This window comes from Phocoena sinus, chromosome 15 (assembly GCF_008692025.1).
Source record: "Phocoena sinus isolate mPhoSin1 chromosome 15, mPhoSin1.pri, whole genome shotgun sequence".
Classification (NCBI taxonomy): Eukaryota; Metazoa; Chordata; class Mammalia; order Artiodactyla; family Phocoenidae; genus Phocoena; species Phocoena sinus.
In genome coordinates this window covers 51,014,044-51,039,438 of record NC_045777.1, presented here as the reverse complement: position 1 = coordinate 51,039,438, position 25,395 = coordinate 51,014,044, and the positions used below count along the sequence as shown (strand labels likewise).

Here is a 25,395-nt window from a genome sequence, read left to right as displayed (position 1 = left end):
GCCCCAGCCACTCACTTCTGGGGGGGGGGGGCGCGACCGTGTGCCCCCAAGCTCACTGGGGTAGGGGCTGCCCCCAGGGAGGGCTCAGCTCTAGGTGGGCTGGGGCTCTGGGAGCCCATGGGGGAAATGTGGCCACTCACAGTGGTGGGGTGTCTGGCCCTGGAGAATCGCTGTTGCCTCCTGCCCCCTCCTCTCCTACCCGAGGGCCCAGGCTGGCAGCGCAGGGGAGGAAGCGCACCCACATTGCTACCCCAGGGGCCCTGCCTTAAACCCTCCACTAGGCCAGGGCATGCTGCCTTCCCAGCTGCTCGGAGGCCAGTCCATTGCCACCCTGTCCCCTCTCGGAGCCTAGCCCAATCCAGCTGGCGTGTCCACCCTGGGACCTGGAACTCTCAGAGACCAGAGAGAGGCCTGATGTGGTGGGCAGCCCAGTGCCCAGTGGAACTTATGGGGATTGTTGCTGTGAAGCCTGGCATCCTTTGTCCTGTGCCACAACCCAACCTCCGGTGGGTCAGTGGCCTGGGGTCCCCATCTGCCCTTGAGGCCTGCACCCTCTTCCTCTCCCCACACCAGCACTGGGCCAAGTCCCTGGGTGCATGCTGGACACACTATGGAGGTGAGTATCCCCCAGTCAGGGGTCTAGCTGGGGCAGCAGGCATCCAGCTCACTGTCCAGACAATCGGGGCAGCAAGTGCATACCCACCCGAGCCTGCTCCAGAACGTTCTCTCACACTTTCCTCCAGGCCTGCCTGGCAGCCTAGCCTGGCTTGAGTGTCCACCTTGGGGACGCAGATGAACACACGGCCTAGTGGCCAGGTCCCCAGCCTTCAGTTTTCTCTGGAACAGGCATTGCCACCCCGTTGGTCCTGTGGGGTGGAAAGGGCAGTTGGTTTTGAACCAGAGAACATCCCAGTCGTCTTGCCTGGTTTCCGCTTCCCATTTAAGTGGGGGATCCAGATCTCAGCCCATACCTTCTCTGGTCCGGTCAGCAGTACCTTCTCTAAATAGTTGCGTGCTGTGGTCCAGGTGTGTGGCTGAGGCCTGGAAGGTTCCATGTCTTGCTTGCCCTGGGCTCACATCCTGGGCTGCCTCAGTGCTGCCTCCCCAAGCCCCTCTCCCCACAGGAGGCCCGGCCCTGGTGGTGCTGCTGGTCTCCTGGGCAGTGCTGGGCTCCCACAGCCTGGAGGAAGTGGAGTCCGTGGCACCAGCAGACCCTGAGGGCCCCCAGTGCCCAGCCGTCTGCTCCTGCGGCCACGACGACTACACAGATGAGCTCAGCGTCTTCTGCAGCTCTCGGAACCTCACGTGGCTGCCCAGCGGCATCCCGGACGGCACCAGGGCCCTGTGGCTGGATGGAAACAACTTCTCCTTCATTCCCGCGGCCACCTTCCGGAACCTCTCCAGCCTGGGCTTCCTCAACCTGCAGGGCAGCGGGCTGGCCAGCCTGGAGCCGCAGGCGCTGCTGGGCCTGCAGAACCTGTACCACCTGCACCTGGAGCGGAACCAGCTGCGCAGCCTGGCAGCCCGCACCTTCCTGCACACGCCGGGCCTGGCCTCGCTCGGCCTCAACAACAACCTGCTCAGCCGGGTAGACGAGGGCCTCTTCAGGGGCCTGGCCCACCTCTGGGACCTCAACCTGGGCTGGAACAGCCTGGCCGTGCTGCCCGACACTGCGTTCCAGGACCTGGCCAGCCTACGCGAGCTGGTGCTGGCGGGCAACAAGCTGGCCTACTTGCAGCCCGCACTCTTCTGCGGCCTCAGTGAGCTCCGCGAGCTGGACCTGAGCAGGAATGCCCTGCGGAGCGTCAAAGCCAATGTCTTCGTCAAGTTGCCCAAGCTCCAGAAGCTCTACCTGGACCACAACCTCATCACTGCTGTGGCCCCAGGTGCCTTCCTGGGCATGAAGGCGCTACGCTGGCTGGACCTGTCACACAACCGCGTGGGTGGCCTCCTGGAGGACACTTTCCCGGGGCTGCTGGGCCTGCACGTTCTGCGCCTCTCACACAATGCCATCGCCGGCCTACGGCCCCGGACCTTCAAGGACCTTCACTTCCTGGAGGAGCTGCAGCTTGGCTACAACCGTATCCGGCAGCTGCCGGAAGAGGCCTTCGAGGGCCTGGACCAGCTGGAGGTGCTGGCGCTCAACAACAACCAGCTCCAGGAGCTCAAGGCAGGTGTCTTCCTGGGCCTCTACAACCTGGCCGTCATGAACCTCTCTGGCAACTGTCTGAGGAACCTTCCAGAGCAGGCGTTCCAGGGCCTGGGCAAGCTGCACAGCCTGCACCTGGAGGGCAGCTGCCTGGGCTGCCTCGGCCCACACACCTTCACCGGCCTCTCGGGGCTGCGCCGGCTCTTCCTCAAGGACAACGGCATTGTGGCCATCGATGAGCAGAGCCTGGGGGGGCTGGCCGAGCTGCTGGAGCTGGACCTCACCTCCAACCAGCTCACGCACCTGCCTGGCCAGCTCTTCCAGGGCCTCAGCCACCTGGAGTACCTCCTCCTCTCCCGCAACCGGCTGTCTGCACTATCGGTGGATGCCCTGGGGCCCCTGCAGCGCATCTTCTGGCTGGACGTGTCGCACAACCGCCTGGAGGCGCTGCCTGAGACTGTGCTTGCGCCACTGGGGCGGCTGCGCTACCTCAGCCTCCGGAACAACTCGCTGCGGACCTTCGTGCCGCAGCCCCCCAGCCTGGAGCGCCTGTGGCTCGAGGGCAACCCCTGGGACTGCAGCTGCCCCCTCAAGGCCCTGAGGGCCTTCACCCTGCAGCACCCGGGCGTCGTGCCCCGCTTCGTCCAGGCCATGGCAGAGGGAGATGACGACCACCAGCCACCCGCATACGCCTACAACAACATCACCTGCGCCAGCCCCCCCAGCATCTCGGGCCTTGACCTGCGCGACGTTGGAGAGGCCCACTTTGCCCACTGCTGACCCGAGGCTGCCCTGCGGTCTGGACGGGCTCTCACCACCCCAGGGGACATGGACCTGGGACCTGTGGGCCCTAGCCTGGTTCCTGAGGGCCTGACCGGGAGGGTCGGGGACACAGCCTCCCCAACTATCAATTAAAAGCAACGCAATAAATGTGGCCACGTATGAGGCTGTGCAGGGAGCTCAGGGAGGGAGGAGTGCTGGCTGGGCTGTGGGCCCCTCTACGCCATGCCTGCCCCACCTCTGGCTGCCTTGGTCCCACATGCCCGTCCACAACCCTTCCTGTCCTGTGCCCAGACAATTCTCGTCCACTAGTCCCCAGGCCCCATCCCCACCTGAGGAGCAGCGGGCACTTACTCAGGTCCTCCAGGAACCTCGGCATCAGCCCCCTCACTGGGCAACGTCCTTGGAGGTGGCCTGGTCCTGGGAAGCTGGGGCCCAGCTGCTCCTGCTGAGGCCAGCCTGGGGCCAGAGGGGGTGCAGACCCTCACTCTCCAGGTCCCTGTGCTCCTGGCCAAACTCCTCAACAGTTCTGCCCCTGCTCCCCCCACCCCCACAAGAAACATCCATCCTTGGTACACTCCTCGCCTCCCCATCTGCCCCCAAGTGATATCTGAGGGCTGCTTCCCCAGGCCACCTGCCACCCGTGCCCCAGGGACTGTTCCACATTCTCTACTGAGCACCCCACCTCTCCCATTGGGAAAAACAGCACACCATGCCACCATCCTGCTTTCCAGAACCTCCCCCTCCTGGCCTTCCTTGAAGCCGTGCAGGGAAAACCCCTGGGACTCTGTTTCACACTCACCTTTCTGCTCTTCAGCTCAACCCTTCAGGCCCGCAGCACGGAGGGCGGGGTGGGCACTTAGCTCTCACTGGGCCAAGCATGGCCACTCACCCATCGCAAGTTACCTGACAAACTCTCCCCAAACGTATCTTCACCAGAGTCTCCAGGAGCCTGTCGACGACAGGGCTGTTGGCCCCGTTCCTGGGACTTAGGGAGTGGACACTGTCTGCCACAGGACATGGTGACACTAAGCCAGAGAGGCGGGACCAGAGCAGAATGATCTAGAAAGGTCAGACCTGTAACCACAGCGGTGGGACGGGTTTATTTTGGGCTCCTCTGAATTACAAGTTTGACACCTTACTGGGTGCTGCTGCCTATTTCACCAGGATTATAGGCCCAGTGTGCTCCCAGACACACAAGCTTTGTGAACAACGTGGAGACTTGGCTGTCGGGAGCAGCCCGTCTATCTGGGGCATGTGAGTACTGAGCTGCACCACCAGGGAGGTCAGGCCACGGCATCGCGACCTCACGCTATCCCCGGGCCCTGCCACAGGCTGACCAGGCGGAACCACTGACTGTCAGTGGCTCTGATGCTGAGATGCTGCTGAAGCACCAGAAATGTCCAGGGCAGGCCCACGGGGAGAGGAGCACATGGTGACGGCAACCCAGGGCCACGGGTTTCAGGAACTGTGCCACCGCCTCTGTTCCGGGCTGTGAGCATGAGCCCCACAGCACACAGAGGAGACACTCAAACTGCCTTGGTCAGGAGAGTCCAACAGGCGCCTCATTCAGAATCTTCTGGGCTATGCAAGAGAGCGCGGGAAACGCGGGGCTCTCGGGGAACCCCCGGATGAAGTCTCGGCCCTCCTCCAGGCTCCGCGTGAGCTCGGGGTCCAGGGGCACAGAGCCTGGGAGAGAGAAAGGAAAGGGGCAGAGAAGGGGCCAGGTGGTGAGAGCAAAGCCCGGGGCCGGGAGGCCACGTCCACACTCCCCACGGCCCAGGAGCCCACTGGCAGTGCCGCTTTAGCCGAGAGCAGACACCTCTTGCTGAGGTGCCTGGCAGGAATGTACTCTTGGCCTCAGTCTCCACTGGAACGCCCAGCAACCCGCCCAGCAGGCCTGGCCCCACCACCTCTCAGGCTCCGGCCACTGTAAGAAAGCACAGGGTGAGTGCTGGGGACATGGTCCCGTGCCACTGGCGCCCCTGATACAGGCTCGCAGAGCCTCGGCCGCCCCTCTGCACCTCCGTGGTCTCAGCAGGTGTCTTAGCCGCAGACACCCGCTCAAAGCCTGGGGGGCTGCCTCTCTCCAGTTGGTGGGAACCAATTTGTTAGAGATGAGCTGACACAGCTCAGGGAGGACAGGACTTTCCACCCTCCTCTCCTCTTCCCTGGGTGCAGGAGGCGTAGGGAGTTAAGGCCTCCTAGAGCAGAGGCCCTGGGGCAGCCCTGGCTCACTTACCCAGGAAGGGGACTCCAGCGTGTCTGGCCAGCTCTTCGCCGCCTCCCCTGGAGAAGACGTTGGTGCACTCCTAGAACACAGAGGTGCGGGGTCCACCTCCAGGCCTCACACCACCCTCAAAGGGGATAGGCCGACCACCCACACCCCCGACTTCCTGCGACTTCCTACAACTCACCGCGCAGTGTGGGCAGACGAAGCCGCTCATGTTCTCCACGACCCCGATCACCCGCAACCCCACCTTCTTACAGAAGGTCAGCTCCCGCCTCACATCCCCCACGGACACTGCCTGGAGACCAGGAAAGAGACGGGACCAGCTGATGGGCATCCCGAAAACTCAGCCAAGATGAGTGGAAAGAGTAGGGCAAAGCGCCTGTCCCAGGGTGAGGGTGCTCCCGTAGTACCTGGGGCGTGGTGACCACGAGGGCCCCCAGGGGGCTGTAGGGGCGCAGGGTGTCCACCACGGCCATGTGCTCATCAGAGGTCCCTGGGGGCGTGTCCACAACCAGGTAGTCCAGCTGCCCCCAGGCCACATCGGACACAAACTGCTTTATCAGTGCTGTGGAGACCCAGGGTGGCCCGGGGTTGGGGAGAGAGCAGGCGAGGCAGGGTCTCACAAAGGGGTCACACGAAGCCCGCTGCCTCCTCCCAGCCCTGGGGCAGGGTGGTGTCTGTGGGTTCCGGTACAACTGGGCACCCCGAAAGCTGCGTGTGCCGTTCCTCACCAGGGGCAGGATGAGTACAGCAAGGTGGGGAGACCCTTCCCCACCCCACCCCACCCCACCCCTAGGACTTCTGATCGGGCCTTAGCTGAGGATGGCTAGCACGGATCCTCCTGGGGTAGGCATCTGTGCCTGAGAGAGGTGGCCTGTGGTGGAATGCCACGCCGGCGTGTCCTGGAAGCAGCCCCCACCCTGAGCTTGCTCTCACACCCGGCAGCCTTGCTCTGCCCACCAGAGGGAGTTTAATGCCATCTGCTTGTTCAAAGGCACCAGAGTCCCACCAGGCACCCCACGCTGGGTGGTCTGAGCCCCAGGGGATGGATCAGGTGGCTGAAGGCTTCACAGCTGGGTCTCATGCTCTTGCCCCCCAGGCCCGCTGTCTGAATACTTGCGGGCTGACTGCTTAGGTGCACAGCGGGAGAGTCTTGGAAATGAAAAGGCCAGCACTAGAGTCTTTCGAACTTTACCCGAGGCTGGTGCTGTGGGGGGAGGGCTGTGTGGAGGAGAGCCAGCAGCCCTGGGGCTTCTGCACCAAGAGGGCAGCTGAGGAGGCCAGCAGGCTGACAGTGCTGTCTCCTGTCCGGTCATTACCGTTCTTCTTGGGGCCTCTCCACACCACTGCCTCATCCGGCTTCTCTAGCAGGAAGCCCACAGACATGAGGGAGATGCTCTGCTCCTGGTCCACGAAGACAGGCACCCAGCCACTGTCGCACTGATGCACAGCCTTGCCCTGCACCTGGAGCATGCGGGGGATGCTGGGGCCACACAGGTCCACGTCGAGGATACCCACCTGCAAGGAGGCGGGACGTCCACGCAGCATGCAGGGAACCGGCCAAGGCCCACAAGGGGCAGGGGTGGTGGCTCAGGAGATGGGAGGCACTCACCTTCTTGCCCGCATGGCGCAGGGCCAGGGCCAGCTCCGTGGAGATGGTGCTTTTCCCAACACCCCCCTTTCCCGAAAGAACGAGGATGATGTGCCGGACGCCGGCCAGGTTTCCAGGCTCTAGTCAGAAGGACAACAGGGGAGGAGGGCAGGGCTCTCCTTCATACCAGCCGCCCTCCATGTTCATTCACTGCGGGATCACCAGATATTCCTACATCCCAGATCCTGAGACCAGGGCAGTCCTGAGACCTGCTCCATCACCCCGGCATGAGCAAACACGCCCCTGTGAAAGGGCTTCCAGCAGGCCCCAGACCCAACCTACCAGTTCCTCAAAAATGGCTGCTCCCACTCTGTCTGGAGTGGGGCTGGTGGGGCAGGAAATGCCTCAAACTGCTCCTCTTGCCAGCATGCACACCTGTGAGCTCATGCGCACAAGGCCAATTCAAGCCAAAGACTCCCAGCTGATTCCAAGGGAAATGGGCAGAGACTAACGTCAATAGGGTGCTCGTTACAGTCAGGAGGTACACCTGTGCCAGGGCAGCACTCACGGCTCTGAGGTCTGACAGTAGGTGCCCAACCCCCTCCCCTGGGGTCAGAAGAGGCACTCAAGGTAGCCCTGGCCTCCAGTTCTCAGGAGGGAGGCCACAGCTCTGGGGAAGCAACCACAATTGTGTGGGTGCGGATGTCAGGTCACCTGGATGGCTGAAGATCGTGCCTTCAGAAACCCTGGGTACACAAGGGTGGCCAAGGCATCAGTGCTATGCCCCAGGCAGGCCCGGGTCCAACCACTCTGGGAAGCCCTGTTGGTCGCTCTGCCCCGGCTGCTCTTCCTTTCAATGAGCCTGAAATGCCACCCTGTAAATACTCACCATTCCAATCCCTGCCTCCCCACAGCGGCTGCCATCTGCATACAAACAACCCTCAAACCCCCGGCAAAATGCCCACCTTCTTGCTCCAGCGCCCTTAGGACCTCACCATCGAGACTCCTGCCTGGCCTGCAGCAAGCTGCTCACTCACTCCACCACCCTCACTGCATACCCAGGTCCCCAGGAGGGGCTCAACGAAAGGTGAATAAACACTGACCCCCCTCCTGACCCATCTCTCATGGGTAGGTTCAAAGGCCCCCGCCACCAAAGCCTCCCTAGAAAGAACTCAGAGCGCTCCTGGCCTGGCTTTCCAACAGGTCCTTGTCACAAGCGCGTTCTAGCGCCTGTCCTGGGTCTCCGTCTGGTACTGGGGGCCGAGAGATCTCGTAAGGTGACAAGGAAAGGGCACCCCCCCAACCACCCAGATCATTGCCTACAAATACCTTGGACACCATGTCTCAGGCCACCTCTGCATCAACTTAAAAGGCTATTACTTAAATTGCTTTAATATCAAAAACTACTTGGGAATCAATTTCACCTTTCTTTGGTGTGGGGAGGGGTGCTCTGGTAGAAACTAAGGAAAGAACAAGCCAGATGTGGGTCCTGATTCCTACTCGCCCTTTGTGCGGGTGCTGCACTGCCAGGCCCCTAATAGTGAAGACTTGCTCTCCTCACTGGTGGGACTGGGGAACTTTATCTGCTTGAGCATCACACAGGACACTGCTGCTCCCAAGTCACTGCTGCTCCCAAGTCACTTCTCACACAACAATCCTTAGGAGCCAACCAGAAGAAACTTCCACTTATACTGAAAAAGTTTATAAACAGATTATCAACGATAATCCGAGTGCCTATTAGATGTGAGAGGCTGCCCTGGAAGGGGCAAAGGAAAGCAGTATCTCCCCATGGAGGGAAGTAAAGGGCCCCCTGTATGGATAAAAAGCCTAGTCAAACCTTAAGTCCAACCAAACCATGACTATTTGATACGCTGGACAAATATGGAAGTTTTTATATGTAAAAAATCCTTCCAGAAAAATAAGGGTGACACCAGGAGTTGCCTCTGGGCACAGGGAGGTTTACTGCAAAGCCCGTTAGGCTTCTGTACTTTCCTACTTTCCATGTGCACTTCCTCCTTAGTTAAAAGAGAAACCTTCATCCATCAATCTAGAAGCTATTCCTCTCACCTTGTAGCAAGTCTGCCCTTATCGTAACAAACTTTTTCAGATTTTTCTCTCCAGTATTACGTTTATAATCCGATGGATGAATGCAGCGTTGTAAGAGCTTTGTGCTCATGGTACCAGACCTGAGGTCTTTTGTAAGATAACGTGGTTAAGCTGTGAGAATCCGATTGTGCCCAATGTACGTATTCCATCCCACGCAACTTCCCTTTAAGTTATATATATATATATATATATATATACACACACACACACACACACACATATACACATATATATATATAAAAGCTTAAAAGGCAAAATAATACTTCTACAAACAACTGCGAGTATGTGACGTTCCGGTTTCTCCTTCTTAAGAGTTCCTTATTCAAACAAGACTTCTTTCTAAGCGCCGTAATGACGCACGCGAGCACCTCTGAGACCTTTACACTGTAAATACGACGGTGTGCTAAAACCCGGAGCCCTGACCAGCAGCTGCGGGCCGGCCCCTTCCCTCTTCCCTCGGTGCCCGCGGACCGAGAACGGCCCGCAGCCCAGCGCACTCACCTGCTGCCGCCTCCATCCCACCCTGGTGGCCGCACGGCTTCCAGCCACTTCCTCCTCGCATAGTCCGCCTCCCTGCCTGAGTGAAGTGCCTTCGGACCAATGGGCAGCGCGACCCCCCCACGGCTCCTCTTGATAGGCCCATTCGCGCTATCCTCAGCCAATCAGATCGCACGAGGGGTTTACGAAAGTTCCGGCGCAGACGACGTACAGGACCTGGACCCACTTCCGTGTCAACGCCCCAGCGTGAGGCCTCTTCTTTTCCTCGCCCCGCGTCCAATGGGCGCGCGGGCCTTGTCTCCGACCGCTTGAGATGTGGCCAATGGGGACGTCGGGTCAGGATTGACAGCTCCAGCAGCCTCTCAGCAAGAGGCGTGTGCCACGAGGACCGCCCCTCCCCCGTAGCCCCGAGCCGCGCACGCTGCGGGGCCAATGCGGCGCAGGGGGCGGGCCGCGAGGGCGGGGATTGTTTACGTCTAGCTCCGGAGCGGAAAGTAGGGCACAGCAGGCCGGGTTGAGCGCAGCGGCGTAGAGCGGCTGCAGGTGAGCGGCAGGCCGCGTCCGTGCCTCCCTGGTCTCCCAGGCCCGGCCGCCCCGCCCGGCTCGACCCCGCCGCGCCCACCGACCTTTCGGAGCTGCGGGCGGCGGGGCCGGCGCGCCTTTGTTCCTGCGGCGGCATCGGCAGCGGCAGGGCCGGGCGAGGCTGGCGAGGCGCTGCGCCGCAGACCGGGCGGGGCGGCGGGCGGGAGGAACCCCGCAACCCCACCGATCGTGAGACAGTGAGATGCCTGATGGGGAAGCAACCCGTACTGCAGCGGGGTCAGTCTCGGGGTCGTGCATTGCGCGTGCACGGCCTGGCGCTTACTGTTGCTGCGGCGGTGGCGGGCGAGGATTAGGCCGGGCCCACTCTGGCCAGTTTCAGTAACCAACCCTGGTCTGCGGACGGGCTCCTATCCCTCAAAAGCTCTGTCTGCGCTAATTCACTGCCGCCCCTCGGGGTCGTGGCAGGGCCCTTCTGGGGATTTCAAACCAGGGCAGAGCCGGGAAGTAGACGATCACAGAGGGAGACTTATTACTGTAAGTCGGGCATGGAAGTTGAGAGCCAAAGAGGGGAGGGGAAAGCGTTGTGGGCAAAGGGCTGGAAAGAGCTACCAGCCGAACAGGGCCGGAACTTGTAGGCTTTGTAGGATATTGTACTTTATTCTAAGAACAGTGGCAAACCCTGAGGAGTTAAAAACTCGTTAATTTAAAATTTTAAGATTTGTATTTCAAAAAAAGCTCGGTTGTAGTGAGTGAAGTGGGAGGAGCCAGAGCGAAGACGAGTTGTGTGCGGGTGGGGCAGGCAAGGTGGCAGCAGGGGTGGAGAGGGATTCAGGACATGTTTTGGAGACGGTGTGGGGCGCGGAGGGCTGTGAGGCCGTGGTGGGAGGGAGGAAAGAAGTGTTGGGGATGACTGCTTTGTGTCTGGCATGAGGAACTCGGAGGCTAGAGATGCCGTTTGTCAAAATGGAGAATGGAGGAGGGGCAGGCAATGTTTGAGATGCTTGAGGGATGTGCAGGAGGGACACTTGCAATCCTGAGGCCGAGCTCGGAGAGGGGCTGAGCTAGGCATTTGAGAGTCATGGATGTCAGGATGGCATTCCACGCTCTCTACCTGGGTTTCATCAAGGTACTCGGACACTGGAGTGAGGTATGAGCTTGTGAAGAGAGTTCCGGACCCTGGGTGGGCTGACACAGCCTGGGGGGCCAAGTGCAGGGGGTGCTGGGGGACCTACCGGTGTGTCATATGTCTTTCTTTGCTCAGACCTTGTGCTTTCTTCCAGATCCTGCCCACCATGGCCAGGCGCCCACGGAGCAGCAGAGCTTGGCATTTTGTCCTGAGTGCAGCTCGCCGAGATGCGGATGCCCGGGCTGTGGCTCTGGCAGGGTCCACCAACTGGGGCTACGACTCTGATGGGCAGGTAGGTTCCAGTGGGTGAGGTGGGCATGGCTGGACTAAATACTGCTTGAACTGAGACTGAAAGAGAAAGATGCCTCTGAGGGCAGAAAACAGGGCCAGCCTTGTCGGGCCATCCCCCGCGTGCACTCTGCTTCTGCTCCCCTAGGCTCTTCACATTGGTTAAGGACACACGTGGCCCTGGGTAGCAGGACCTCAAGACATATACTACGTTTCTCTGTAGACTTTTTTCTTTGAAGAGGGTGTCAGTGGGTACTTTGGTCAGTTCATTTAATGAAAACTTATCCATTCCATTTACCCAACCACTTTTCAAGGGTAGCTGTTGTTACCTCTGTGTGCAACCTTCTGGACGTTTTCTCTGCCTGTTGAAGTCTGTACTCAACGTTTGTGTATATGCATCTAAAAAAAGAATTTTGATCTTTAAAGACCAACATTCCTGAGCCTTCCTGTGCTCAGGACCCTGAGCTCTGCAAGGCCCAGGAATACAGAGACCGTGAGGAGGGCGGCTCAGCTGTCTGTCTGCAGTGGAGGTTCCTGATGGACCTGAGGGGTTTGCAACCAGAGCCTCACCACGCTGACTCTCGCCACAGGGGTGGGGTGGTGGGGCTGTGTGGCCTCTGTGCCTGCCGTGGGGGGCATGTGGGGAGGGCTTCACAAGTCAGTTTCCTGAACCTCTCAGACCAGAGCTGGGCTTTGGCTTTGCCCTGAGTCACCTCTGTTGTTTTCAGGGTGATCTTCGGGTGACTTGGTTCTGCTCTGTCACAGCCACCCTGCCTGGGTGCCCTGGCTTAGCCAGGTGTCTGGGTGGGGACAGGTGCCTATCCTCCCCAGCCCTCAGTGAGGGCAGCTGAGTCCCGTGGAAGCACCAGGGCTTGGGGCAGAATTGGAGGCGACATCCTGGGTCCCCTTCCTGGGGCCTCCCTTAGCTCCCTGCCTGGGCCAGCGAGAGGCCTCGGCCTGCATTCCTGTCCCGCCTCCAGCTTCCACTGACCATTTGGCCTGGAGCAGTCTTTTCTCCTGTCTGTCTCTGCCTCTCTGGCTCATTGCTGTGGGATGTGGGAGGCGTCCAGGGGCTGGGGGTGTGGTGTCTGATACACACCTGTGGCTCATCCGGTCACCTAATGGGCCCGGAGTACTTGTGTGCACGTGTGGATGGAGAGAGCATGTCACCCCAGCACCTTTGAAGGCCGAACACACATGTCCCTGTCTCCGCTGCTCTAAGCTCTCCTTATAGCTTGCGGTGGGGCCGGGTCTGCCCAATGCACAGGCGTTTGTGTGCTGGGTGCCAAGCAGTATGACCCCTGGGGCCAGCAGTGCTCAGGTCTGTGCCCCTGGCTCCTCAGTGGGAAGGGATTGTCTCCTCTGGCAGCAGTGGGCCTGCCTTGGCTTGTGGGGGATCGCTCTTCCCCGTGAGCGGGGTGCTTTGGGCCTGCTGCCACTGTCCTTGCTGGCGTCTGTCTCCAACTGGGGCTCAGCCTCCTCGCTCCCTGAGCTGTCTCTGCCATCGGTTCCCAGAGCTCCTGTGTGGCACTTGGGGCTGAGTGTAATAACAAAGGAACTCAGTTCCAGTGGGAGGAGGCAGGTGAGCAGGACCCAGGAGAGCGTCAGGGAAGCCTACAAGAAAGGAAAAGGAGAAGGAAGAGGACGCAGCATGAGAGGCTGAAAGAGCCTCTTTGAAGTGGTATCCAAAAGCCATCCAGGGACAAACAGACCCCCACTCCTGCCCCATGGGGACAGGGGTGGACAGGGCAGAGGAGGAGGCTGGGCAAGGAGGGGGTCTTATATTCTCTGATGAGAGTAAGTCTGTGGGCTTTGTTCTCAGGGCAGCAGGATTCCCAGGTCTGAACAGGTCACCCAGACCACTGTGCAGAGGGCATTTCCGGGGGGCCCAGAGCAGCACCCAGAGGCCAAGAGAGTGAGGGTGGAGGCCAGAGCCCCACCAGGACCCCAGGTGAAGCTGGGAGGGCTCAGAGAGCAGGCATGCAGAGGCTGCCTGCACCCCTGGGGCCTGAGACTCCAGGCCCTCACTGGTCGGCCAGATGTCAGAGCCTGGGTAGGTGTCTTGAGGGGCCCACGTGGCTCCAGAACAGGAACAAGGTGTACAGAGGCACCCTAACTGGCCTCCAGGAGGGTCTGTGGGTCAGCTGGTCCCCGGAACCAGACCAGCTCAGCTTTAGCGTCTGGCCCCTGGGCCAAGATCAGGCCCTCAAGGCTTGGAGTCCATTCTGTGAAGACTGAGAGCCACACGCAGAGGGCCAAGGCCCAACTGAATGTTTTCCTGACGCAGCCTGAGACCATGGGGCTTGCTCGTCAGGGTCCTGCGATGGGGGTTGAGAGCCCACCCTTGCACGGACAAGGGGGCCACGGCCTGAGACAGGTACACAGGCCCTGCCACGGCCATCGGCCCCCCTGGAGCCCAGCTGCTGCCACGGGGAGACCAGGTGCCTTCATTAGGTCAGCAATGGACTTTGCTGTCATGCTCCCGTTTATCACAGTCTAGATGTTCTCTGGACAACGACGATGGCTAAGCATGCAGGCCTGTCTTGGGGCTTATTAGTGGCTAGGCCTCCAGGGCCCTCTGCTCCACTCCCAGGAAGCCACTGGCGTGGTAGGCCTTTGGCAAGGAGGCCCCCTTGCAGCTCCTGAGCCAGAAGGGGTGTCCAGGGTCACTGTGCCTGGCTGGCTAAGCCCTTGAGACCTGAGGAGGCCCTTTGAGGCCAAAGCCCCAGATCCCTTCCTTGGGGCGTCCGGCCGTTCACCCATGGGCCTGGGGTGGGTGGCAGGGCAGGTGGGGGAAGGGGTCGGTTGGGCCGGCAGAGGGCAGGAGGCGGGAACAGCTGGCCCTTTCCCCTCAGCACAGCGACTCAGATTCCGACCCCGAGTATGCATCTCTGCCGTCATCCATCCCCAGCGCCGTGCCTGTGACTGGGGAGTCCTTCTGCGACTGTGACAGTCAGAGCGAGGCCTTCTGCGGCAGTCTGCACGCCGCCCACCGGGGCAGGGACTGCCGCTGCGGGGAGGAGGACGAGTGTGAGTGTGGGGGCCTGCGGCGGGTGGGCGGACCTCTGGGCTGGGTGGGAGCCTGGCGAGCCTGGGCCTCTTCTCTCACAGATTTTGACTGGGTCTGGGATGACCTGAATAAGTCCTCGGCCACCCTGCTGAGCTGTGACAACCGGAAGGTCAACTTCCACATGGAGTACAGCTGTGGCACAGCGGCCATCCGGGGTACCAAGGAGCTGGGGGAGGGCCAGCACTTCTGGGAGATCAAGATGACCTCACCCGTCTATGGCACTGACATGGTAAGTGGCCGGCAGGGTTGGGGGAGGGGTGCCGGGCACCTTGGTCCCCAGCCCCCTCTGCCAGTTCTGCCGTTTCCAGATGGTGGGCATCGGGACATCGGACGTGGACCTGGACAAGTACCACCACACGTTCTGCAGCCTGCTCGGCCGGGACGAGGACAGCTGGGGCCTCTCCTACACGGGTGCGTGGGGCCCCCAGGGTGGGCAGGGCTGGGGGGCCCCGAGGCTGCAGGGCTCACCCCGACCCTGCTGCCCCCAGGCCTCCTCCACCACAAGGGCGACAAGATGAGCTTCTCCTCCCGGTTCGGCCAGGGCTCCATCATTGGCGTGCACCTGGACACCTGGCATGGGACGCTGACCTTTTTTAAGAACAGGAAGTGCATAGGTGAGGAGGTGACTCTGACATGTGCCCGCAAGGCGTAGCTGCCACTGAGCTCCTGGTGAGGTTGAGGGCCCTGAAAGGCCATCCTTGCATCCCTGAGGTCTCAGGGTCCCCAGAACCGGGCAAGGCCAGGGGGTAGGTGGAAATCCCAGCATCCTTCGTCCCCTTAGGAGAGCCTGAGCTTAGGGTTCAGGCTGTGCCACCTCCCCACCCCCAGGAGTGGCAGCCACCAAGCTGCAGAACAAGAGGTTCTACCCAATGGTGTGCTCCACGGCAGCCAAGAGTAGCATGAAGGTGATCCGCTCCTGTGCCAGCATCACCTCCCTGCAATACCTGTGCTGCTACCGCCTGCGCCAGCTGCGGCCTGACTCTGGGGACACGCTCGAGGGCCTGCCTCTGCCGCCCGGCCTCAAGCAGGTGCTGCACCACAAGCTGGGCTGGGTCCTGAGCATGAGCTGTGGCCACCGCAAGCCCCCCACACCCTCGCCCATGGCCAATCCCAGCAGCCCTGAGACCCGGCGCTGCCAGAGGAAGCGCTGCCGAAGGACCTAGCTTGTTTCCCAGTGAAAACTGCCTTCTACAGCTGGGATGGCGTTTTCTCTGTTTCTCCCTTTGGACCACCCCCAGGGCAACAGGAGAGGGAGGACTGAACCAAGGTTTGTCTCGGCTGCCCCCCTGCCACCCGAGGCTGGGAGAGGCCTTGCTACAGGGGCTCCAGGGCCATTATCCCTGTGATCCAGAGACCCGGACTTCCTAGTCTGTCTGCTTCCTGTGCCGGGTGTGGGAGCAGCCACTTTCCTTCTCAGAGTCTCTGGGGAGCTGCTGCCCCAGCATGTCTGGACTCAGGCTGCAGGCCTGGGAGGCTGGTCTGCTGCCTGTGAGGAGGACAGCTTCGTGAGAGGTCGGCTCTTCCTGCTGTCGCCACCGGCCTTGGGTTTTTCTTAACTTGCTTTGCATGTTGTCAGCTGCTGTTCCTCTCGTCTGAGGCTGAAAACGACCATAATAAACTTAGAGTTTATGTCTGATGCTTACATACCTATGAAACGAAAGGGGTCGGACTGAGGCCTAGGGCTCACAGGTGTCCACAGCTTTTCTCCTGTTGCGGGGTGGGGGGTCACAACACCCTTGAGGAGTCACAGCCTGGTTTTTTTTCTCCCTCAAGACCTTGTCTTAATACTTCTCCTTTCTGAAGGGGCCTGCCTCCCCCGCAGCCTCCAGGTGACCGGCATTTGCCCTGTGGGGCCCTGAGGCTGCCCAGTCCTTCCTGCCTGTCGTAGCTGGCTAGCAGCCCCTCTGCCAGTGTGTACAGGGCCCAGGGCATATGAGCCCTGCCCACATCTTCTCCAGACCTTCCAGCTGGCTTGGCATCTCCTGGAGAGAAAGAATTTCCTCTTCTGCCCATCCCAGTTACGCAAGAACTTTCTCTGCTGCCCCTCCTGCGCCCCCATCTTGGGGTCAGACCTGCCTGAGAGCCCCGATGCAGGTCATACTGGGTGTCTTGCTCCCGCACACCACCGCTCGTGGTTTCTAGTCTGTTCCCTGGGCGGGCTGCATTCAGTCCTGCCTGTAGGTGGGAGAAGGGCCCGTCGGGTACCACAGGCGTGGTCAGGAGCCCAGGTCCAGCGGGAGGTCAGGGATGGTCGTCAGGAAGAGGCAGATGCAGCGGGAGAGGTCAGGTCCCAACCTATGGGGCCGCACACCCTTGCCCATCCTCACAGGGAGGTCAGCCAGGAGGGCTAGGCGCCCCTGCTCCATGCCACAGGCCACACACACCTAGGGTGGGCATGGGGATGGGCGGGGCAGGCCTCGGGGGACCTGGCCTCCATATCTGGGAGTCTGGTTGGGGGGCGGGGGCCCACCTGTTGCAGGAGGCAGGGGGAAGGGAAGGCAGCAACAACAGCATTGGCCACAGCCGGGCTGACACAGTTGAACTGCCTGATCTGCTGCCACCAGGCCCCCTGCAGGCCGGTGCCATCTCTTGCCACTCTTCTCGGCTGCTGCCCAGCGCACAGTGGTGCAGAAGGAAAAGGCCCCAGACTCCCGGGACTGCCTGGGAAGGGGAGGATGCAGGGAAGTGCCTAGATTCTTCATCACCTCTACTGAGCGCCCCGCCCCCAGCTCAACAAAACCCGCAGCCCCCTCTGCTCTAGAGGCCAGAGAGGCGCCACCCCACCCAGCACTGCCACCCCGCCCGGCACTCCCATCCCTCCCGCTGCAGCCCCCAGCAGGGTGAGGGTCACACGCTTGAAGGGACGCTGGGTGAGGGCCTTGGTGAAGGCACACACATGCTGACTCAGCTCCTGCCAGGAGGCCACCAACAGCACATCCACGTTTGCCCAGAGCTGCAGAAGCACCAGGGCCTGAGAAGGAGATGAGCCTGTGGGTGTGGGTCAGAGGGTTCCCATGGGGGACACCCAGCTGAGGCCAACCCCACGTGCCCCCGCCCCCCCCACCCCGTGCCAAACCAGCCCCTGCTGGGTCTCGGAGAGCAGCCCAAGGGCCAGAGCCCATGCCAACCACCTGGCCCAACCCAACTGTCCTCACCTCCTCCACCTCGGGCCAGCCAACTGCTACCTAGGCACGAGCCACCACTAGACGCTCTGGCTGCCATGTCTCCTGGGTACTGGACTGGTAAGACCTATGCAGAGGTGACCATCTCTCTGGCTCCCTACCCTCCATGAGTTCTCCTCCTGCCCCCAGAGCCCGCCCAAGAGAGAGGGTTAGCTGTGACACCAGCCCCCAGGGCCACCCCTGCCTGTTGCCCGAACTCTCCCATCCCGGGCAGGCTGGCTAAGGGTGTTAGGGTGACCGGTACCACAGGTAAACATCAGCCCAATGACAGCCAGGTGGAGGCAGGCAGGGCTCTCAGGACTGATCCAGGGCACAGAACAGGTTGGGCCACATGTCTGCAAACCAAGGTTTACCATACCTGTTCCTCGGGGGCTGCGTCAGGCGGGGCCCACCGGCCACCACCAGTTTGCAGGAAGCAGGGGAGTGAGCCCAAGAACAACCCCGCGGTGCTGGGAGGAAACAGGGGTGGACTCCTCTGTCCAACCAGCTCTCTTTAGAAAACCAGCTCTGTGCCTTCCACATGATCAAGAAGATCTATGAAAGAACCCGGGCACAGTCCAGGCTCCTAGAAGAGTTGGACTCAACCTCCTCCCCATTCCTGGTCCACCTCTGCACCCCAGCCTGGCGTTTGCTTGACATACACAGGTGCTTGATAAACGGAGAACCTTGAACTCTGGGACCTGGCAGAGGGTCTAACCTTATGACACTGTGGTGCAAACATCAGCTGAGCAATCCCTATTTCTCCTGCCAGGCGGCAGCTGAGCGGTTGGGTGTCACAAGGTGGACTGCACAGCCAGCTTGCAGCCCTAGTCCCCAGGCCCCCTCTCAGCAGTTTACCACCTGACTTCTGACCCAGTTCTCAAGAGAACCCTCCTTATCCTGGCTTCTACCCTCAAGAAGCAGCCGTGGCTCCCACCTGCTCCCAGGCCAAGAGCCCGGCTGGCTTCCCCCATCTCACCCACAACATCCAAAATAGGGAACTCAGCCCCTCACGATCTGTGGTCAGGGATTACTCCTTCCTCCCTCCCTCCCGCACCTGGGTCAGCTGGACAACGCCCTGCAGAAACTCCTCAGGCTCCAGCAGCAGCAGCCAGTCCTGCTCATCCGCAGCCCACACCTCAGGAGGCACCTGTGGGAACATACACGGCACTGTTGCCCACCCATGGCCTCGTGCACCCCGGGCCATGGCCTGGGCACCCCAGGAGTCCTGAGGCTTGCGCAGGTTCTTCCCGGACTGCTCTACAGAAACCCAGCATCCCACCTTCTACTGAGACTAAAAGCAGCGCAGGTCTGCCAGGCAACAACACCTGTGGCCACAGCCTGGATGGGATGGAGCATCAATCAGCAGCAGCTGCGTTCAGGCTCTGGCTCCCAGCCCGCAACTTACCAAAAGTGGCCTGTGCATCACTCACTCAGCGTTCCCCGTTCTCAGTTTACTGGTATGTAAAACGTGCACAATTGCTGCAGCTGCCTCTCAAAAGAGCTTTGTCACATAAAACATCCAACCCAGGGCTGCATTCCGTAAACCCAGGACACTCACACTGAGGGAGCAAGGGTCTGGCTTCACTCTGCTCCACCTGAGGCTCCATGCAGGGCGTTCAGGCTCCATGCAGGGCGTTCGGGCTCCACGCGGTACTCACAGCTCAGGGCGTCCAGAGCCTCCATCAGGATGTCGGCACCGGCATCTTCCAGAATGGCTGGATGGAGCAAAGGGACAGTCAGCTGTCACTCCTTCTTTCCCCCACGACAGGACACTACTTGGGTGGGGACAGCAGCCCCACAGCCTGCACAGCGTGTTACCAACAACTGATTCCCGTCCGGCTCCCAGAGCGCAGATAAACAAGCTCCTCAAGGCCGAGCTCCCCATCCCGGGCCGCTGCCCGCGCCCGCCCGCACCTGGGTCCACGAGCACCGCCAGGCGCCGCACGGCTTGCTCGGGCCGCAGCCGCCGCAGCACCTCGGCCGCCGCCCTGCGCTCTTCCGCCGGGTCTCGAACCCTGGCGGCGGCCTCCTCGCCCGCGGGGCCCTCGATGTCCGAGTCCGACATCTCCCAGGTCGGGGGCTGCAGCTATCCCCGGCCCCGGCGCGAGCCCCCAGCCCTCCCAGACCCAGCCCTCGCCACGGCCCGCCCGGCCTCTTCTCCCCTTCCGGCAGCGCCCGGACGCATTTGCGGGGGACACCCGCCGCTTCCGGCGTCGGGCGCGCCCCGCGGCGCGCGGTGGCATCTTCCGGCCGGAGCGCGGAGGCTGCCCGGCCATGGCGCGGAAGAAGGTGCGGCCGCGGCTGATCGCCGAGCTGGCCCGCCGCGTGCGGGCCCTGCGCGAGCAGCGGGAGCGGCCGCGCGATTCGGAGCGCTACGCCCTGGACTACGAGACGCTGACGCGGCCGCAGTCGGGCCGCAAGCTGCCCGCGCGAGCCTGGGCCGATGTGCGCCGCGAGAGCCGCCTCCTACAGTTGCTTGGCCGCCTCCCGCTCTTCGGCCTGGGCCGCCTTGTCACGCGCAAGTCCTGGCTGTGGCAGCACGACGAGCCGTGCTACTGGCGCCTCACGCGGGTCCGGCCCGACTACACGGCGCAGGTGCATGCACGGTGCCCACCCCTCAGCTCCCGGCACCGCGGGGCACCACTGTCTCCCCTGCGCGCGACTTTGTGGGACGGGATATCCTGTCGCCCGATCCCTGGGCAAGCGAGCTTTCTGAGCTGATCTCCTCCCCACTTGCTTTGCAGAACTTGGACCACGGGAAGGCTTGGGGCGTCCTGACCTTCAAAGGTAAGGCGTCCAAACCCGGTGAGGAGGCTGCCGGCAACAGATTGTTCCGTCAACGTGTGTGCAAGAAGCCTCGTTCTTCTTTCCCCAGGAAAGACGGAGAGTGAGGCTCGGGAGATAGAACAGGTCATGTACCACGACTGGCGGCTGGTGCCCAAGCACGAGGAGGAGGCCTTCACCGCTTTCACGCCGGCGCCGGAGGACACTCTGCGCACTGTGCCCTACCCGCCGCTCCTCCGCGCAATGATTCTAGCAGAGCGACAGAGAAATGGAGACACCAGCACGGAGGAGCCCATGCTCAATCTGAAGAGGATACGCATTGATCCCTGGGACTATCCTGAGAACCAGGAGTCGAAGAGAAAGACCAAGGGCACTGCAGTCTAAAATGCCAGAGCGGGCAGGCTGCCGCAGGGGTGCAAGGCAGTGGCCACCATTTTCGGTTACACCTGAATCAGCTCCCTGGGAGCTTGGATCCTACCTCCCCGTGACTTGTTGAGGTTCTACATTTTCTTGGAAAAGGGTGGGGTCAGACCTTGCACCTTGTGTCTTTCCTCTGTCCCTGCTGCCCCAACACGCAGATCTGACTGAGGGGGCCTCTTAGGAGGTGGCTGCTGGGGGAAAGCCGGAAGCAGCAGGGCCCGCAGGTTTGGAGCCCCGCTGCTGGCTCCTGTCACTTCCACGCTGGCTTCCCTCTCTATGACCTGTTGCCTCTGCCGGGACCCAGGTAGAAACTGAACGCGAATAAAGGCACATGAAGCAGCCCTGGGTTGTGACTTCTTTGAGTTTGGGGTACCAAAGCGGGCTGTTGGCAGGGCTGTGGGGGAGGAGCTGGCTGACACTGCTGCTTACGGCCGGGTGGTGAGAGGAGTTCCGCGCAGGCGCCCGGTGGTGGGGAGACCCGAGGGAATTCGGGAGTCACAGGCGCGGCCGCAGAGGTCCCGGCGTCGGCGTGAACGACAGGCACCCCTTCTCCGCGTCCGCCGAGGTGGCGGCGCCCGGCGACCAGGCGACTTTAAGCACAGGCCCCGCCCCGGCCCGCGCGTCTCCCCCGCCCCGGCCCTCGAGCCGCCCGAGCCCCGTTGCCGCCATCATGATCTGCCTGGTGCTGACCATCTTTGCCAACCTCTTCCCGGCGGGTGAGCGGCGCGGGCCGGGCGGGGCGGGTAGGGGGTGCGGCCGGGTCTGATGCGCCCCTACTCCGGCGGTTCCCACAGCGTACACCGGCGTGCACGAGCGCACCTTCCTGGCCGTGAAGCCTGACGGCGTGCAGCGGCGGCTCGTGGGCGAGATCGTTCGGCGCTTCGAGAGGAAGGGCTTCAAGCTGGTGGCGCTGAAGCTGGTGCTGGTGAGGGCCGGGGTCCCCAGGCGTGGGGAGCGTGACGGGGTTGTTGGGGAGAGATCCCCGGGCGTGGGGAGCGCCGCGGGGTGGGGTGCAGGGGGAGACGGGGTCCCCGCGCGTGGGGGATGGGGGTCCCAGGAGCACGCGTCCCTTCCCCCCTCCCTCCCCAGGCCTCGGAGGAGCTGCTGCGCCAGCACTACGCCGAGCTGCGTGAGCGCCCTTTCTACGGGCGCCTGGTCAAGTACATGGGCTCCGGGCCGGTGGTGGCCATGGTGAGTGCTGGCTGGCGGGAGGGAGGCGCGCTGACCCCGTGCTGACCCCGGGCCCCGTCTGCAGGTGTGGCAGGGTCTGGACGTTGTGCGCGCTTCGCGGGCGCTCATCGGGGCCACGAACCCGGCCGACGCCACGCCCGGTACCATCCGTGGCGATTTCTGCATCGAGGTCGGCAAGTAAGGCCGGTTCCAACTCCCCGAACCGGGCTGCGCGGGGCTCTCTGCCCGAGCTCTGCTCCGGGCCTGTGCTCACCCGCGCCTCTCCTGCACAGGAACGTGATTCACGGCAGCGACTCGGTGGAGAGCGCCCGCCGCGAGATAGCGCTCTGGTTCCGCGCAGACGAGCTTCTGTGCTGGGAGGACAGCGCCGGGCACTGGCTGTACGAGTAGCCGGTCGGGCAGATGTGCCCGTCTGCAGTGGGCTGTGGGTGATTCCGCATCCTCCAGGCCCCGGAGGTGTGCACACGTGTGGACCCAACCCCTAGGAGCTCAGAATACCCTTCCTGTGGCAGGGGGCACAGGAGGGCAACTGGTGCACGCCTGCGGAGCTCTGGTTGCTACAGGCCTTACTGTCCGGCTGAGGTTCTCAGGAGGCCCAGCCCGGCCTGCGCCTGTTTACAGCACGTCTGGAATGCGGCAGGGTGCCACCGTAGTACTTTGCTTGTCCCAGTACTTCTTTTTATAATAAATTGAGGAAAACTTTTGTGCTCGAGTTGGTTTGGGCTCAGGGACACAGAAGCATGATGTTAAGACATTTATTACTTACAGAGCAGATATGTAGGTTCACTTGCAGGGCCAAAGCCTGAGGAGAATCGTGTCACCCAGTTGCACCCACCCAGCTAACCCCCGAGTCACTTCAGGCCCTGTGAGGACAGACAAGGGACTTGACGTACATCACAGTGGAGAGTGACAGGGTGGTGGGGAGAAGCCTGCAGCTGCTGGTGGCTGCAGCGGTGGCCAGCTGGGCTCGTGGGATGGCTGCCCAAGATCTGTGCTTCTCTGGTGGGAGGTGGGTGGGCAGCAGTGCCCGGGGCTGCCCTGATCGGTGCCTCGAGGAACAGGAATAAGGCCTGGGTAGGTGGGGGAGTTGGCAGTCCAGGGCGGTGCCCCTCAAAGCAGACACGCGCCATCGCCAAGAGCCGGCTGGAGGCGGCTCCTGTCCTTAACCCTTGGGCCTCTGCTCGGTGGCCTATCATCAGATGCCCTCAAGGGAGCAGGCCACACCGCTTATCCCTAGGCACTTAGTAGCGTGTCTTGGGAGCTGGGCTCCTTGGAGACTGCACAGGAGGCAGGCCCTGGAGCACACCTTTCCCCATCACCCTGAGGCTGAGCCTACATCCAAGGACTGACCCCGGGAGAGACCAGGGGCCTCCCCTTCTTCCTGAGGCTTGGGCCTGCCCTGGCAGCCTGAGAAATTCCACCCTAGGGGCTTCCGGGAGGGGTGGGACTCAAGGGGCCTGCTCCTACAAGGTGGGTGTTCACCCACGGAGAGTTAGCAAGGTCGGGGAGGACACAGGTCAGTGAGGGCCAGTGAGAGCCCGCCACACAGGACGATCATGGGGCTTGAGCGGGATGAGGGTGTGTGTCTGTCTTCTCAGGCAGCTGCCCCAGGGAGCCTGGTTACATGCTTTCATGCCAGTTCCCAGGGCGGTAGGGATGGGGGAGGGGGAGCCCAGGGAAGGCTAGCAACTGGGCCAACTCCCTGAGGGTTGGATCCCCACTCCCATGGGCAGCAGCCAAAGGCAAGTGGACTCAGGGTGGGAAGACTTAGCGCGGTGAAGTCCCTGCTTGACTCCCTGGAGAGATCCTGGGAATGAGTGACTGGAGTGGGGAGCCCAGGGTGGAGCTCGGAGCCACCTGTAGGGGCTTCCCTGGCCCGACCCACCCTGGGGTTCTGCCTCGCTCTGGCCCTGAAGTGCCCTCGGGCCTGGAGGGCTTTGGGCTGGGTGCCAGCCAGGAGCTGCTGGGGAGAGGGTGTCCCAAGAGGCTCTGCCCCTCCCTGGTCAGGATGCCACCCCACTACTCGCTCCCAGCCAGACCCTATGCTCTCTGCCAGCTCATGGGGAGGCCCGGACCGAAGGTGAAAGCTGCAGGTTGAGAGGCTAGAAGTGGGGTGGACGGGCACCTGGCTGCCTGCGGGCAGGCTGCCCCCTGGGTGGGTGGTGGGCAGGTGGGCGGGGCTGTATGTACATGTGGCAGATGGCATCAGGCGGGGCGGGGTGACGGCAGGCCGCAGCCTCACTCGGGGGTGTAGGACACCTGCCACACGATGATGTGGCTGCGCTCGGCCTTGGACAGCAGGGGCTTCACTTGGCTCACGTCCCCTGCACCCTCCTCGGGCTCATCGTCTTCTCCGTCACCTGGAGAGAGCACAGCTGCCATGAAGGGGCCACCCCTGTCCGGGGACACCTGGGGCCCCAGCAGCACCCACTTACCGATGCGGAAGTCAATGTAGCCCTCCCCGCCGCTAAGCACCAGCACGTTCTTCAGCTTCTGGGCCTCGGTGTCTGCGGTGGGGGCAGTGGGCCCGGGGCTCTCGGAGGGGCTGTCGAGCACGCTGCCGTTGAGAGTGGCCAACACGTTCCCTGTCATCGGGGCACAGGGACCTCAGCGGGGCAGCCAGAGCGCCCCCCCCACAGGCTCCTGAAGGGAGGCCGCGGCTGCAGCCCTGCGGGGAGTGGGGCCCGGCCCCTCACCTGGCACGGAGACAAAGAATTTGACAGCGTCACGGTGCCCGTGGAAGCAGAGCTGAGCCTGGGCCATGGAGCAGTAAGGGATGAAGCTGCTGGCTGATTTGTCACTGCTGTCGTCTCCGTACACGTGGATGATGCCTCCTGGGCGGGCCCCCTCCCCAGATGTGGGGGACGACTTGTTGGCTGGAGAGAGAGGGTCCCGGAGGGGCTGAACCTGCTGACTGGGAGGACCAGTTTTCCAGCAGCCGGGGGCAGAGGGTGGGGCCTGCCTGGTGCCAGAGCCAGTCCGAGGGGCAAGGGCAGCCTCAGCCCCCAGTGTGTCCACAGTGGGGGGCTTCCTTCTGAGAGCAGGAGGCAGGCGCTCTGGACTTACCTCGGAGCCCCAGGAGCTGGCCTCGGTGCAGGACCACAGCTGGGGGAGGTGAGGGGCGGAGCATGGAAGAGAGAGGAAAGAAGTCACAGGAGGGACTGGCTGAGGAGGGCTGCGGCTAGGGCAGCCCGCGTCCTCCTCTGTCCTGGCAGAGCGCACCTGCCCCTGGGACCCTGACATGCGCCTGTGAGTGGCAGCCAGGCCATTTCTACAGATGTCTGTGGGTCACTCACTCTCAGTCAGCGGGATGGAGATGACAACTCCGTTGCCGGTGCCCACCCAGAGGCGGTTGCCTGCGATGAGCAGGGCTGTGATGCGCACGAAGGAGAAGCCCAGCTTGCCTGTCCCTGGGGGTGGGGGGAGGCGGGTCAGCGGGGAGGGCTCGGGGG

General features: G+C 62.2%; 7 protein-coding genes across 23 annotated transcripts in view; 4 read left to right on the top strand and 3 right to left on the bottom strand.

The window, feature by feature from the left end:
- Positions 1 to 799: 799 nt before the first annotated feature.
- On the top strand, positions 800 to 3,872 carry IGFALS (insulin like growth factor binding protein acid labile subunit; the record flags this gene model as incomplete). Its single annotated transcript, XM_032606101.1, has 1 exon — positions 800 to 3,872. A coding segment is annotated over one exon (2,130 nt), but the record flags the coding sequence as incomplete, so codon positions are not given.
- Positions 3,873 to 4,007: 135 nt separating this feature from the next.
- On the bottom strand, positions 4,008 to 9,463 carry NUBP2 (nucleotide binding protein 2). 2 transcript variants are annotated; one of them, XM_032604575.1, is made up of 7 exons: positions 9,361 to 9,463; positions 6,775 to 6,893; positions 6,482 to 6,680; positions 5,573 to 5,727; positions 5,347 to 5,457; positions 5,172 to 5,241; positions 4,008 to 4,618 (listed from the first exon to the last, which is right to left on the bottom strand). In XM_032604575.1, the coding sequence occupies exons 1-7, from the start codon at positions 9,419 to 9,421 to the stop codon at positions 4,473 to 4,475; spliced, it is 861 nt and encodes a 286-aa protein (XP_032460466.1). In that variant the 5' UTR covers positions 9,422 to 9,463; the 3' UTR covers positions 4,008 to 4,472. The 2 variants fall into 2 exon arrangements, with proteins under 2 accessions (XP_032460466.1, XP_032460467.1); XM_032604576.1 differs by having other exon boundaries at positions 6,482 to 6,626.
- A 362-nt stretch (positions 9,464 to 9,825) lies between these two features.
- SPSB3 (splA/ryanodine receptor domain and SOCS box containing 3) lies at positions 9,826 to 16,020 on the top strand. Of its 7 annotated transcripts, none has more exons than XM_032604569.1 (7): positions 9,826 to 9,900; positions 11,181 to 11,318; positions 14,170 to 14,344; positions 14,426 to 14,613; positions 14,693 to 14,795; positions 14,873 to 14,998; positions 15,273 to 16,020. In XM_032604569.1, exons 2-7 carry the CDS (start codon positions 11,193 to 11,195, stop codon positions 15,545 to 15,547), a joined length of 993 nt encoding a protein of 330 aa, XP_032460460.1. In that variant the 5' UTR covers positions 9,826 to 9,900; positions 11,181 to 11,192; the 3' UTR covers positions 15,548 to 16,020. The 7 variants fall into 7 exon arrangements, with proteins under 7 accessions (XP_032460460.1, XP_032460458.1, XP_032460461.1 ...); XM_032604567.1 differs by having other exon boundaries at positions 15,213 to 16,020; XM_032604570.1 differs by having other exon boundaries at positions 9,832 to 9,900; positions 14,226 to 14,344; positions 15,213 to 16,020.
- Positions 16,021 to 16,357: 337 nt separating this feature from the next.
- On the bottom strand, positions 16,358 to 19,824 carry EME2 (essential meiotic structure-specific endonuclease subunit 2). The gene is given in 12 exon segments (XM_032606100.1): positions 16,358 to 16,768; positions 16,855 to 16,980; positions 16,982 to 17,041; positions 17,236 to 17,355; positions 17,540 to 17,633; positions 17,811 to 17,826; positions 17,829 to 17,901; positions 18,603 to 18,695; positions 19,107 to 19,190; positions 19,193 to 19,263; positions 19,463 to 19,634; positions 19,747 to 19,824. Coding segments are annotated over 12 exon segments (1,155 nt in total). The 3' UTR covers positions 16,358 to 16,600.
- On the top strand, positions 19,782 to 21,093 carry MRPS34 (mitochondrial ribosomal protein S34). Its single transcript, XM_032607013.1, has 3 exons — positions 19,782 to 20,143; positions 20,293 to 20,335; positions 20,424 to 21,093. The coding sequence occupies exons 1-3, from the start codon at positions 19,823 to 19,825 to the stop codon at positions 20,714 to 20,716; spliced, it is 657 nt and encodes a 218-aa protein (XP_032462904.1). The 5' UTR covers positions 19,782 to 19,822; the 3' UTR covers positions 20,717 to 21,093.
- A 125-nt stretch (positions 21,094 to 21,218) lies between these two features.
- On the top strand, positions 21,219 to 22,646 carry NME3 (NME/NM23 nucleoside diphosphate kinase 3). 2 transcript variants are annotated; one of them, XM_032607014.1, is made up of 5 exons: positions 21,219 to 21,468; positions 21,547 to 21,677; positions 21,842 to 21,943; positions 22,008 to 22,120; positions 22,216 to 22,646. In XM_032607014.1, the coding sequence occupies exons 1-5, from the start codon at positions 21,423 to 21,425 to the stop codon at positions 22,331 to 22,333; spliced, it is 510 nt and encodes a 169-aa protein (XP_032462905.1). In that variant the 5' UTR covers positions 21,219 to 21,422; the 3' UTR covers positions 22,334 to 22,646. The 2 variants fall into 2 exon arrangements, with proteins under 2 accessions (XP_032462905.1, XP_032462906.1); XM_032607015.1 differs by lacking the exon at positions 22,008 to 22,120.
- Positions 22,647 to 22,683: 37 nt separating this feature from the next.
- Positions 22,684 to 25,395, bottom strand: part of MAPK8IP3 (mitogen-activated protein kinase 8 interacting protein 3) — a 47,466-nt gene continuing 44,754 nt past the window's right edge. For 6 of the 9 annotated variants that reach the window (XM_032603905.1, XM_032603903.1, XM_032603904.1 and 3 more), the window contains 5 exons: positions 25,240 to 25,353; positions 25,010 to 25,108; positions 24,640 to 24,819; positions 24,379 to 24,528; positions 22,686 to 24,303 (listed from right to left, as the gene is read on the bottom strand). In XM_032603905.1, coding sequence (XP_032459796.1) covers positions 24,182 to 24,303; positions 24,379 to 24,528; positions 24,640 to 24,819; positions 25,010 to 25,108; positions 25,240 to 25,353 — 665 coding nt within the window. In that variant the 3' untranslated portion in view covers positions 22,686 to 24,181. Of the gene's footprint in view, positions 24,304 to 24,378; positions 24,529 to 24,639; positions 24,820 to 25,009; positions 25,109 to 25,239; positions 25,354 to 25,395 lie in introns of all 9 variants that reach the window. The other 3 variants (XM_032603906.1, XM_032603908.1, XM_032603907.1) reach the window with 2 other exon arrangements.